Raw genomic sequence first — 13,282 nt, 5'->3', positions numbered from 1 at the left:
CGTAATTGAAATGGATTGCCTTTGGATGTTGTGAGTGCAAGCAGTGTGAATGAATTCAAGAATAAGTATGATAGCTGGTGTGTGTGTGTGTGTGGTATGTGGCCTCCCTTGATGAGTCTCTGACTCCCTGGAGGTCTCTCTTAATAATAATGCCTTGACATTTTAATTCATTTGAATTGGAGAAAAAAAAATGAATAGCAATATTCTAGCATGCTACGTGCACTAGATATGTTAACCAAATCTGTTGGGTTGTTTCTTAACTTCTCATTTGCCTCTTTTTGAAGACTATTACTCCCACTTGCTCAAAAAAGGCCATTAACAGATTCTTTCTCTCTTCCAACTCTTGCCCATACCTCATTAACATTTACTATCAGTTCTGAAACCTCTCATGTGTGGGACTGATAAAACAAAGTATAATACAAATGATAGTATCTAAAAATCTTCATAAGATATTGCCCTGGCTGAAAGATTTGAACAATGGGGGTTGAATCTCTAATTAAAGAGATAGCATCAGCTTTTAATTTAGTACCAAAGTGAAATTTAATTTCCCATAGGGCATGTCCAATTAATCCATTTGGACATGACAAGTATGTGAAAACTGAAGAAAATCTACAGGGCAATTTTACTCTGGTGGGTTTAAATATATATATATATATATATATATATTTTATATATTGATTATATGTGATGTTTGCAGCATCCACAGTGAATAAATGAACTGTCTGTTAATCGTGTGGGTATTTTCAAAACCGGCGTGATTACTTTGTGTGTGGTGTGGTGTGTGTGTGTGTGTGTTGGGGGGGAGGTTCTGGAAAACATTTCGACGAGAATGACTAGCTGGGCTTCTACTGAAACTGAAGTAATTCCTTATGTTTTTCATGCTGTTATAAGTTCCAACTAAATTTCAAAAAAATAAATAAATAAATGTCACATGCTAAGTTGCCTTTTGACTAAACCTAATATGCTCATCGATCACAAATCAGTACACCTTTTCCCAAGATTTGCTGTAATCATTTTTTTAAAAAAATGTACTTTATTATATCAATAAAGTTAGCCACGATATTCTTCACGTACAAATAAAAATACAACAGAATACACAGAAATTGTCACAATTCTACCAGTGTCATTTACATTATGGCAAGAATTTTCAGCTCAATAGGCATACTAATATTTTATTAACTACGAAAACAGACTTATGGTTTATCTCACCATTGTTGCAGATTATATTAAATTTTAACAAACTCTAAACGCGAACTACTATTCCAGGGATTTAAGCAGCACTCACAGCCACATAAATTAAGTCTACCTAGCTAAAGACTATTATCCCTTTTGCTGTCACTTTTCATCCCTATATCACAAATAATCGTCAATATTTACAATCAGGAAGTATTAGTGATTGAACAGGCAAGTCTTTAGAATTATATAGTTTTATAAGCAATCACAAAGAGGGCATTTAAATAAATATGTTGGCTTGATAAATCCATTATTTCTATCTCAATATAAATTAAAATTGCAACTGAATGCATTCTAAAGGTCAGGAAAATAAATATGTTGGCTTGATAAATCCATTATTTCTATCTCAATATAAATTAAAATTGCAACTGAATGCATTCTAAAGGTAAGGAAAATAAATATGTTGGCTTAATAAATCCATTATTATTATTATTATTATTATTATTATTATTGTTCCGGGAAACTCCAAGGAGTCGAGAGACTCATCGAGGGAGGCCCTAACATCATGTCTGGAACAACTATTCAACATTCACACAGTATCTATCATATCTTGCCTTGAACTCATTCACGGTCGTAACACCCACAACAGACTCTGGAAGCTTATTCCACTCATTCACCACTCTCCAAGTAAAAAACCTAGCTCTAACACCCTTGTCAACCATGCTCTTGCCCAGCTTCCATGCATGGCCCCTAGTCCTCCCACCACCAGTCATATTTTCAAAAATATCTTCTGGATCAATCTTATAAAAACCCTTCAGTAATTTGAATGTCTCAATCATATCACCCCTCCTTTGCCTATCGTCCAATTTCTGCAACCCACAAATCCTCAACCTATTCTCATAAGGTTCACTCCACAGACCTGCTATCATCTTGGTCACTCGTCTCTGGACCCTCTCCACTTCCTCCCCATCACGAAGAAACCCTGGTGCCCATAACTGGGCACAGAATTTCTATCTCAATATAAATTAAAATTGCAACTGAATGCATTCTAAAGGTCAGGAAATCATATAAGATAAATGTGAAATTAATGAAGAAGTGAAGCATGCAAATTGGAAGAAGACATTGTGAAGGTAGCAAAAATGTGTGGTAATGATTGCATGAGGAGTACAGAAAGCAGGCGAGAAATGTCACTCGTTTTGTAAGGAAAGCAAAAGTACAGTATTCTTTCTTTTAGGGTTACACGGTGATCAGCACTCATATTTGTAGATTTAGGGACTCAAAAACACACGTGTTGAACAGATTATTTTATTAATTACAAATAAAATAAAACTTGACGTTTCGACCTTTATATCGAGGTCATCATCGGAAGAATACAACTGTATGCAGAACCAAGCTACATGCTCATGCTTTCTATACCAGTAAACTAAATCTACGTACTTAACAAATCTTTTTTCTAGTTTGACTTCTAGTGATAGAAAAGAAAAAAAAAAAATATATATATATATATATATATATACACATATATTATAAATAGACATATATTATAAACGGGCTCTAGAGACAGCATGTCTAAAGCCCAAAATCTGGCTCAGATACGTCGAGGATATTTTCGCCATTTGGCCCCACGGACGCGAAGCTCTAAATACATTCCTTAGCCACCTAAACAAACAACAGAAACGTATCCAATTCACCATTGAAATGGAAAAAAACGACTCTCTTCCTTTCCTAGACACACCTGTCACACGTCTTCCCTCTGGCTGTCTCTCCTTCTCAGTTTACCGCAAACCTACACACACAGGCCAATACATACACAAAAATTCTTACCACCACCCAACACAAAAATTAGGTGTCATAAGCACCCTTAAACATAGAGCCCTAACTATCTGTTCAAATGAACAGGCTCTAAACCAAGAATACAAAATCATCAACCAAACATTTATCAAAAATGGATACAATAAAAAAACTATTCACAAGATCCTCCATAAAGACACCAGTAAGAACAAAAAAGATTTCAAGAATGCTATTGCCATTCCTTATGTTAGAGGCATTTCTGAAAAAATTGACAGAACACTTCGCAAATACAACATTAAAACCACCTTTAAACCCCCAAATAAGCTAAGACACCTACTCAGTTCCTCTAAAGATCCTCTTCCACACCTAGCACACCCAGGGGTATACAAAATACACTGCACATGTAACATACCATAAATAGGGGAAACAGGGCGAACTATCCCAATCAGACAAGACGAACACAAACGACACATTAAATACCTCCACTTCGATAAAACAGGCCTTTCTGACCATGCACTCCAAACATACCATAGAATTGACTGGAAAAATACCAAGTCCCTACACCGCACCAAAACCTGGTTTGAGAGAAAATTTAAAGAGTCTTGTGAAATGCTCAAACAACCCAAATCTCAAAAAAAATGATGGCCTCACCATTTCAAGAATGTGGAGGACCCATCTACAACCTGTATAACATCCTAAACTAGCATTAGAAAAATTCCCACTACAAGAAGACAACCTGGTGACTTGGTGAAGTGTTTAGAACATTCAATAGCAACTGAAAGAAATCATTTTGTAACTATCCAGAATATTAATACATGAGGACTCTAACAGTTTATTGTAGTTGCATTTATCTATTTATAATATATGTATATATATATATATTTTTTTTTTTCTTTTCTATCACTAGAAGTCAAACTAGAAAAAAGATTTGTTAAGTACGTAGATTTAGTTTACTGGTATAGAAAGCATGAGCATGTAGCTTGGTTCTGCATACAGTTGTATTCTTCCGATGATGACCTCGATATAGAGGTCGAAACGTCAAGTTTTATTTTATTTGTAATTAATAAAATAATCTGTTCAACACGTGTGTTTTTGAGTCCCTAAATCTACAAATATGAGAAAAGTACAGTATGAGCAGCAGTTAGCAAATCAAGGGGGGGGGGGGGTCATAGCGAGTTCCTACGTGGCCAATGATTACGTTCCTACGTAAGAATGATTTTGGAAGGATGATATTGGTTATTGAATATGGTTGAATGATAAGCACTGAGGAGGGTATAGTTGAGATTAAGCGAGCATTTCATAGAAGTATTTCATCCTCGTAAATGTAGCATCATGTTGAGATTAGTGGAAAGGGAAGAGGTGCTACCGATAGTGAGTGAACTGGTAGTGAGTAAATTTGTCTCAGTGAGACCGTAGGACTTGATGACATTTAACCTCGTGTCTTAAACGAAAGTTCCAGAGAGAGTTAACAACAGCTTTGACATGCCTTTTTAACATGAGTCTTAGATTGAGACAAGTTCTAAAGGAGTGGAAAGAAGGCAAAAGTGTTCTGCTTCATGAGAGAGGTGGTAAGACTAAGTCTTCGAATCGGCCAATCTGCATGTTCGGAGTTGTGGTGGTTAAGACGTTACAGAAGTGAGTGACGGTAAGATTCACAATTTGTGGGCAACATCATCATTCGCTTGGTTAAACAGTATGGTTGCTAAAGGAAGATTGTTTTACCAGTCTACTAACTTATTACAACAAGGTGACCAATGCACTGACCAAGGGGAACACATACAAAGTGATATATTTACATTTTGTAAAAATCGTTGATAGATCACAGGACAAGTTGCTAATTAAATTGGAACAGATGGGGGTTGGACATTAAATTAGTGAGCTGGATTAAAAATTGTTGCCTCATATATATCAGAAGTTGTGAATAGGGAATAAATATTGCAGAAGAGGAAAAATCACTAACGATGTTCTCCGAGAGTATGTTTTGGGGAGTTTAATAATGCTTTTTAATTGGTTTGTAAATGGTATTGGGAAAAGCTGAAATGGTGATATGCAGCTTTCTTTCTTTTTATTTTATTTTTATTTATTTATTTTTTTTTTTTTGCAGATGATGCAAAGTTGGAAGAATTATGAGGAATAGAAAGGATGTAGCCCTTCATGAGAATTTTAACATGGTGAATTGGCGAATGAATGAGATTCCCAGTTCAGTGCTGCAAAGTGTAAGGTTTTAAAATTTAGGAAGCAAAGACAGAATGCAGAGTATAAGATTTATTGGGATATCTTAAAAGAGGTGGGACTTTGGGGGAAGTTTAATCTCCACTGGTAGCCACTCAGAGGTAGCCCAAAACTATCACTAATGATAAGGTTGGTCGATTGGTAGAGCCTCTGCTAGTAATTGCTCATAAAAAAAGTTGAGCAAGTTTGAGCGCGGTTAGTAGTTGGAAGGGAATCAATCGTTCGATGCTGCTGGCACACTCTTCCTCGATGAGTCTTTGGACTCCCTGGAGGTGTCACATAATAAAAAATAATAATAATAATAAATGGCATCTGGGAAAGAAATGGCTGACATAATAATAATAATAATAATAATAATAAGTGAATTGCCCATTCAGTCTCCAAACGTTAGGCTCAAGTGGTCTCACCAACTCCTATAAGGGAATAAAAGGCGTTAGTAGATTTTTTGATGATAATAATAACACCGAAAGGCAAACAAATAGGTGATGTACTCTGAAGGCAAGAAATAAATACGAGGGAGATTTTGGAAAGTTCTGATAACACCTAGAACAAAAATGTTTTTTCATTTTTTTTTTCATATAAAAATGTTATTTTTTTCAGAAAATACACACGCAAAGCGGTTACTAGATCCAAAGTTATTTCAAAGCAGAATGTTTGTAGAAACTGGTTGACCTGAGAGAGTACGAGAAAACAATTCTCGGCATCCCTGAGTTGCCTTAGCTTACACTACTTAAAAGACATTAGCACTTCCCAAGGGTTCATATATTCGCCATTTATTCAGAAGAGCTAAAATTGTCCCCAAGAGCCAATTTTAGGGCAATAAGAAGGGACTCCAGAGAACTCTAACTCCTCGACAACGCCACCTTGGAAAAAGTTTAAGTGCGGCCCTACTTTTATTAGTGCATTTGATAAAGGTTTCACTGGCTGGCAGCTGTTTCGAACTGGTTGGTTCTCTTCAGAAAATATATTTTCTTTTAGGATATATATATATATATATATAATTTATATATATATATTTCTTAGAAAAATAAGACCGGTTCCCGAGTTAGTCGATCTCTGGCGCAGGCAAGCGGGTTTTTTCTCCCCGAAACTGGGTTTTTCGTCCCATAAACTCAAGAAAATCGACCGTGAACCCACATTATTTCAAACATTATTAAATATGTGTGTTAGAGTTAGAGACCACGAGGATGGCGTCACTTGTTGAGCCGTCTTTCTTCACTGCATGCTGCTTAATTAGTGATAGCCTTATCCGCGTGGTTAGCCTAGCGGCTGTGCACTTCACAACCATATGACTGGGGAAGGAGTGTCCCAGGTTCGATTCCCGTCCAAGACGTGAGGAATGTGAGGATCTTCCTCTGCCATAGCCAAGTTTGCTGTAGGGTTTCCCGACAGTTTATCTGGCGTTTTTCATCCCACAAGTAGGCAAACCGGCCACCACGGATCTACAGCCATAAATATACCCCCCATGAGGGGGATCTACTCGACCCAATAGGGATGAGAGAGAAAAAGGGAGAAAACCCCATACGAATAAATAAAATGAAGTGATAGCCTTGGGCCAGCTATCTCTGATTGGGTACCAGTGGAGATTGAACTGCCCACTCAGTCTCCAAAAGTTAGATAGGGCTAAACGGCCTCGCCTACTCCCTATATACAGGAATAAAAAAGGCGTTACCTGATTTTTTATTTTATCAGACTTTTCTAGATCTCTCCTCGTATGAGTTCATTATCGAATTTACGATCACATTCTAATAATCATAATAACAATAGTCTCCGAGTAACTCAAGAAATTAATTTTTGATTCTGCTGTCTAACAATTTTACTCCCACATACTACTGCAGTTTGGGCCACAACTCCAGAAATTCATCTTTCATTCTTCTGTGTTTCACTTTTGCCTCCATCATGAGTAACTCAAGAAATTCGCTTCTGTATGCCACTTATGTTTATATATGAACATTAAACTCCCATTTAATGTTCATATAATCAGGGCTGTCCGGTACGGACTGGGCTTGGATATAATTAAAGTCATTGACATTAATCACATATTCCTTAATTGCTAATTTTATTTGTTTGAAGATTTCATTCGTGCCTCTTTCAGTATACCAAATATTCTATCACACTTACTTTCATTTCATGCCCAGTACTCTCAATACTAATGGCATATCTTTCTTCTAGGTTCTTTACTTTCAATGAATAAAACTCCTTCACTATAATTAAAAGAATTCCATAGCCCTTTTCCATCTCTTTTATTCTGCAAGGATATAACCTGTTTTGAGGTACATGATTAAAAACCTGTTTTCACAATTGGAAAACTATATGCATGTGACAGAGATCGATTGAGTTGGGAACTGGCTAGAAAAGAGAATATATAATATTCTCTCTTTGGTGGGCAGTAGATGGCGTTGATGGAGATGATTCGTAGTAGAGGTCTGGTGTAGTGGTTGAAACAGTTGTAGGTGTCCTCCCACGATGTGTCTTCGGACGCCTTGGAGGTATCAGGAATAATAATGATATTCTCTGTATAATTGAAGATAAGCAAACACCATGTGTTTGCTTATCTTTAATTATACAGAGTCCATCACAAAATGTATACCCACTTCAGCAAAAGAAAAACCTGTATGAAAATTGTAATGCTAAATTTATACAGACATTAAGGGATGAATACAAGTTACCTTTGCTCTACAATTACACAAGATGCTCAAACTGGTCACCATTGGCGTCCAGACACTTATTATTGCGGCAAACTACTGCTTGGACAAGATTGGCCAAAGTGCCCACTGGAATTATGGCGCATACCGTTTCAATTTCTTTCCGAAGGGCCAGCAGTGTAGCTGGTTGTCTACGATACACTACATCTGTTAGTTCCCCACAGGTAAAAGTCAAAGTATGGTAAATCAGGAGAACGTGGGGAGACTCAACTGCACTTCTTCATCCTATGCATTGTCCTTGCAAACACGTCTCGATGGTAATACCATTTATAAATGGTCTTACATTCCTCGAACGACAATTGTGCCTCGGCCATTTTGTTTGGCTGGCCTACCGATCACGTATTCATGCTAGTAATAATGGGAATAACGACTTTCAGAGAACATCATACACATTTCTACGATAATTCGATCCAACTTCGAGAAAAGTCCATAGATTATTTGTTAGTGTGTATACATTTTTGACGGACTGTATTTGGAACAATTTATTTAAAACTGCTGATGACCGATAGTAGTACTGCACAGTATTTGACACTAATAATCATAAACCCAATGCCTTTTATTCCCAAAGCAAGTGGGTTTATGCAAGTGGCAAAGTTCCTTTAAATCTTTTTGCAGACTGATCAGCAGCTGGTATCTAATCTTCATCCATCACTAACAGCTAAGCTTGAGGCTATCAATGAATCAAACTTTCAGGGAATAAATTATAGCAGATTAGTGCTGCCATCTAGTGGTCCTATTTTCTAACAGGTGTATATTATTATGCCTGGAATATTTGATGTATGGTTGCTTTCTTGAAGTGCTTGTTTAAAACCTGGATTTCTTGGAAGTCAGCGACAAGAATCGAACATGGTATTTTTTTATGATATATTATGAAATTATGAAAGCTATCAAACATCTGCACAGGTATATATTTATTTTAAAAAGTCAAATATATTTATAAATTTACACAGTGAAGCAGCAGTGGGTAGGTAGAGGTGCTGTTGGCAAGATATATCTCACCTCTAGGCAAACACTTGTCACCCCTGAATTCACGAAAATATGCAAAATTAAAAACAAAGGTAGGTCCAAGATTTACTTACTTGTACATTTTTCTCTAGGTCTTAAGCCAGTTCTGAGTTAGTCTATCTTTCACGCAGGCACTTGCATGTTAAACACTAACTGGAGTTTCCACAAAGGCTAATTTTAACTGACCTATATATTCATGAGAATTCTACCAGTTATAAAACTTCATCATCATCATCATCAAATTCCTCCCATGTACCCTCAAGGGGTGTACAGGATATGATAGTACTACATGAAAAAAATTACATCATTATTAATTTCCTATCTACAATTTTCCTCCAAATCAGTCTGTTACTTGTCAAGACTCCAACATTATCAGATCTTATATTTCTATCGTCTAAGGCACTTTGTACCGTATCAATCCACGTATATCTTGGTCTTCCTCTGGGTCATTTTGCTGCCAACCCGGCAGAGAACACTTGTTCTGCTAATCTTTCTTCGCCCATTCTGTTTAAGTGACCATACCACCTGAGATTAGCTCTGCTAATGCATTCCAGGATGCTGACACAATATCAAGTTCTTTCCTAATATCCTCGTTTTTAATATGATATTGCCATTGATGCCATCTGTTCACGCCTCTAATCTTTCTCAGGACTCTCATATCTGCGGTCTCTAGTCTTTGGTCAAGTGTTTTACTTCTGACCCAGCTCTCAGATCCATAAGTTAAAATTGGTTTGAACACAGTCTTGTATACAGCTAATTTAGTGTTCCGACTAATTTCTTTCTTATTCCATATGAATTTATTCAGTTGACTTCCCACGATACCAGCTTTGCTGATTCTGTTGTCTATTTCTATATTTAGTTTACCATCTTCAGTAAAATTTGTGCCTAAGTAGCTGAAATGTTTTACTTGTTCCACAGGTTCTCCATTCACAACACAGTTGACATTTTCAATGATTCTGCCTATTTTCATTGTCTTTGTCTTTTTATTGCTGACCTTCATACCATATCTGTTACAACAGCTATTCAATTTAGTCAGAGAATCTTGCAGACTTGTAGCGAATTTATTTAGAAGTATAACATCATCCGCATAAAGCAAAGAGCTGACATTAACAACTCCAATTTTGATATCATGTTTGATACCACTTTCCTTCATAATGTGATCCATATAGATAATGAATAACAGAGGGGATAATGTACATCCTTGTCTCACACCAGATTTAACATTAAACCATCTTCCTGTACTTCCTTCAATTCTAACTGCTGACTTACAACTCAAATAAAGACTAAGTATTGCTTGATATAATGTCCCATTGACACCATATAACTGCAGCGTATTGAATAGCTTCTCTCTTGGCACCTTGTCATATGCCTTTTCCAGATCGACAAAACTTAAATACAGATCTTTGTTATATTCACATGCTTTCTCGACTATTTGTCGTAAAGTGACAATCTGATCCTGACAGTCTCTATTTGGCCTGAATCCAGCTTGTTCTTCACCAAGCTTTTCTTCCACAATTCTTCTCAACCGTTTCTCAAGTATACTTGCATAGATCTTGCTAGGAACACTCAGTAGGGAAATACCTCTGTAATTCTCACATGCAGTTTTATTTCCCTTTTTATATATGGGTACTATGAGAGCTCTACTCCAATCATCGGGAATTCGTCCCCCCTGTCCAAGCTTTCTGAACTATGCAGTGCAGCCACTGTAAGACTCTTATACCACCATACTTTATCATTTCTGGTCGAATATCATCTACTCCTGCTGCCTTTCCACATTTCAAGCCTTTGATGGCTTTTTCTACTTTAAGTATGGATATGTATTCCTGACTGCATGCCTGGTCAGTGTTTTTTACTACTGTACTGTCATCACTGCTTGTTTCATTTAGTAGTTTTTCAAAGTAATTACTCCATACTTCAAGGATATCTTTTTCTCCCGTTTTCATGTCACCTTTATCATCTGTAATTCCTTTTACAGCACTCTTTCCTCCATTCCTAAGCTTCTTCAACAACCTCCAGAATATTTTGCCACCTTCTTGATATTTATTTTCTATATTCTTGCCAAAGTCCTCCCATGACTTTTGTTTAGCTAGTTTTAGTGTTTAGCATTCTTGCATTTGTCTCTATATTCTCTAAGAGCACAAGCTGACTTATTTGACAGGAACTTTTGGTATGCTTTCTTCTTTTCCTTCACTGCCTTCAAAAAAATCAGAACTTCCTGTGTCCACCAGGAAGTTCTGATTTTTTTATCCTTACAGACTTCACCACATGCCTCTCTGGCAGAATCAATCAGTTTTCTTCAGAGTTTGCCACTGAATCTCCAAGGTTTGATTCCTGTTCTCAAACTCTTTCATTTTCTTTTCAATAATATTTCTGTATTTTAGTCTACAGTTCACATCTGAGAGCTGCTCAACTTTTATTCACTTTAAAACTTTCTTACATGTTATTCTTTTCAATATGAAATTCAATTTTATCCTGCTAAAGACTAAATAGTGATCACTTCCAATTTCAAATCCTCTGTACACTCTGGTGTCCTGCACCAGGGAGAAAACATCACTATCAACAATAACATAGTCAATGAAACTTTTCTTATTCCTAGCCTCTTCTCTCCATGTGAATTTGTGCACATTTTTATGTTGGAACATGGTGTTAGTAATAACCAGTCCATGTCCTGAGCAGAAATCCAACAGATATTTGCCATTATTATTAGCTTTGCTCTTTTATGTCTCACAATCATTTCCTACTCTGCTATTTAGATCCCCAACAAGGATCAACTTTTCATTTTTTTTTGTGTCAGCTGCTTTTTCTGAAGCCTCAAAAAATTCCTCTTCTACCTTAGTAGAACCTTCTGTGGGACCATAGGCACAAATAAGTCTCATTGTCCAGTTCCCCATTCTCATATTTGCCCACATTACTCTACTTGAGACTGACTGCCATTCAAGAAGATTAGCCTCGTATTTTGTGTTGAATACTATGGCTACTTCTTTTCCTTGATTGTCATTGCCTGGTTATAAAACTTTCATAACATTAATGCCACAGATGTTGCTTGTGGTTGGTTTGCAGTTACAGCTGAAGCCTCTAAGGCTATGGAGGCCAGTGTAATTGTGTATTATGAGTCTAACTCATCGGTTGGAAAGCTCTTGCAAAGGTTCATGTCTGACACAGGATTTGAAAGGCAACCAAAGGGCATCATTAATTCCAGATGGGCAAAAGATTAATTAGAAACTGCTGCTCTGGATATCAATCTTGAAAAATTTTGAAACTATTTCAAAGCCATCAACAAATAGAGCAGTGGGCTCACTGAGAGGGAATTCACATATCACCTAAAAACATCCAAACCCACCATGGGATTCAAATCTAGTTGTTGGTTGGAGAACAGATATGGTATCTACTGAGCCAATCAGGCCAGTAGGTAAGCATGAAATGTTTCAATGTAGCAAATATATACATGCCACAAACTGTTTGGTATCCTAAGGAAGATCATGTTATTTCAAGACATCCTCCTTAAGTCTATTTCAAATTATGATTTTGGTTCTAATTAAATGTTTAGAGTGGTAATTTTTTTTAATGTATCCAGTTAAATGCAATATTGCAAACATGACGCATCAGAGACAGATCTTGACTTCTGCTTAAAGGGATGCACTTTAATGTGGAGAGGTACTGTGGAAATGAGAAATACTTAAGATTTTTTATTAATGTATATTTCATTAAGTGATTTAAAGATGAAAATTTCATTTAGATGGTTAGTTGCAATTTGGAGTTTATCTTCTGAATTTGAAATTAGTACTTGATCATCTGCATTAAGTATTGTATTTAGCTATATATTATTGTGGCCCCACAACCTTGGAGATAAGCCACAACCAACTCCAGATCTATCTATATAAAACCACAAGGATGTCAAAGTTTGAGCTAATAATTTCATTAGAGATCTAATGAAACTTGCTCTGTGCAAATTATTTTATCATATTTCTCTTTCACTATATTAATGAAGAGAAAAAGAAATTCTAAATTGTTCATGCTGAAGGAATAACTGAGATCTAATCCTCCTACCCCATTTAAAAAAAAAAAAACTCAAGAGATAGACAATATAATTTATATTGAGGTTGGAATAATTCCTTAACATAACAATGAAAATAACACAAACTTTTTTTTTTTTTAATGAAAAAGGGGGAGGTTTTCCAATAAATAATTACCAATAGTTTAGAAAATTTACCTATGCTGAGGAAGTGTATTCTCTATTCACGTATTCTAGGAGATGGATTTCCTGTCAATTACCATTACGTTTATTTTATTTGATAAGTCTTATTTCAACTAGCTTTACAAATTGACAGTAATCTTTCTCTTCTAATTTAGCATCCAAACTGGACCCAGATCCTGAA

General features: G+C 36.2%; 1 protein-coding gene across 2 annotated transcripts in view; it reads right to left on the bottom strand.

Moving 5' to 3' along the window:
* Nucleotides 1-1,345, bottom strand: part of LOC150093231 (AP-1 complex subunit sigma-2-like) — a 120,864-nt gene extending 119,519 nt beyond the window's left edge. Inside the window, exon 1 of one of the 2 annotated variants that reach the window (XM_090413859.1) lies at nucleotides 1,210-1,345. In XM_090413859.1, the coding sequence (XP_090269985.1) occupies nucleotides 1,210-1,212 (3 nt within the window). In that variant the 5' untranslated portion in view covers nucleotides 1,213-1,345. Of the gene's footprint in view, nucleotides 1-1,074; nucleotides 1,095-1,209 lie in introns of those variants that run through there. The other variant, XM_090413861.1, reaches the window with a different exon arrangement.
* Between the last annotated feature and the right edge of the window lie 11,937 nt (nucleotides 1,346-13,282).

Source organism: Typopeltis vanoorti, chromosome 24 (genome assembly GCF_054136105.1).
Source record: "Typopeltis vanoorti isolate ZY-2024b chromosome 24, IOZ_Tvanoo_1.0, whole genome shotgun sequence".
NCBI lineage: Eukaryota > Metazoa > Arthropoda > Arachnida > Uropygi > Thelyphonidae > Typopeltis > Typopeltis vanoorti.
This window is presented reverse-complemented; position numbering and strand designations above follow the sequence as displayed.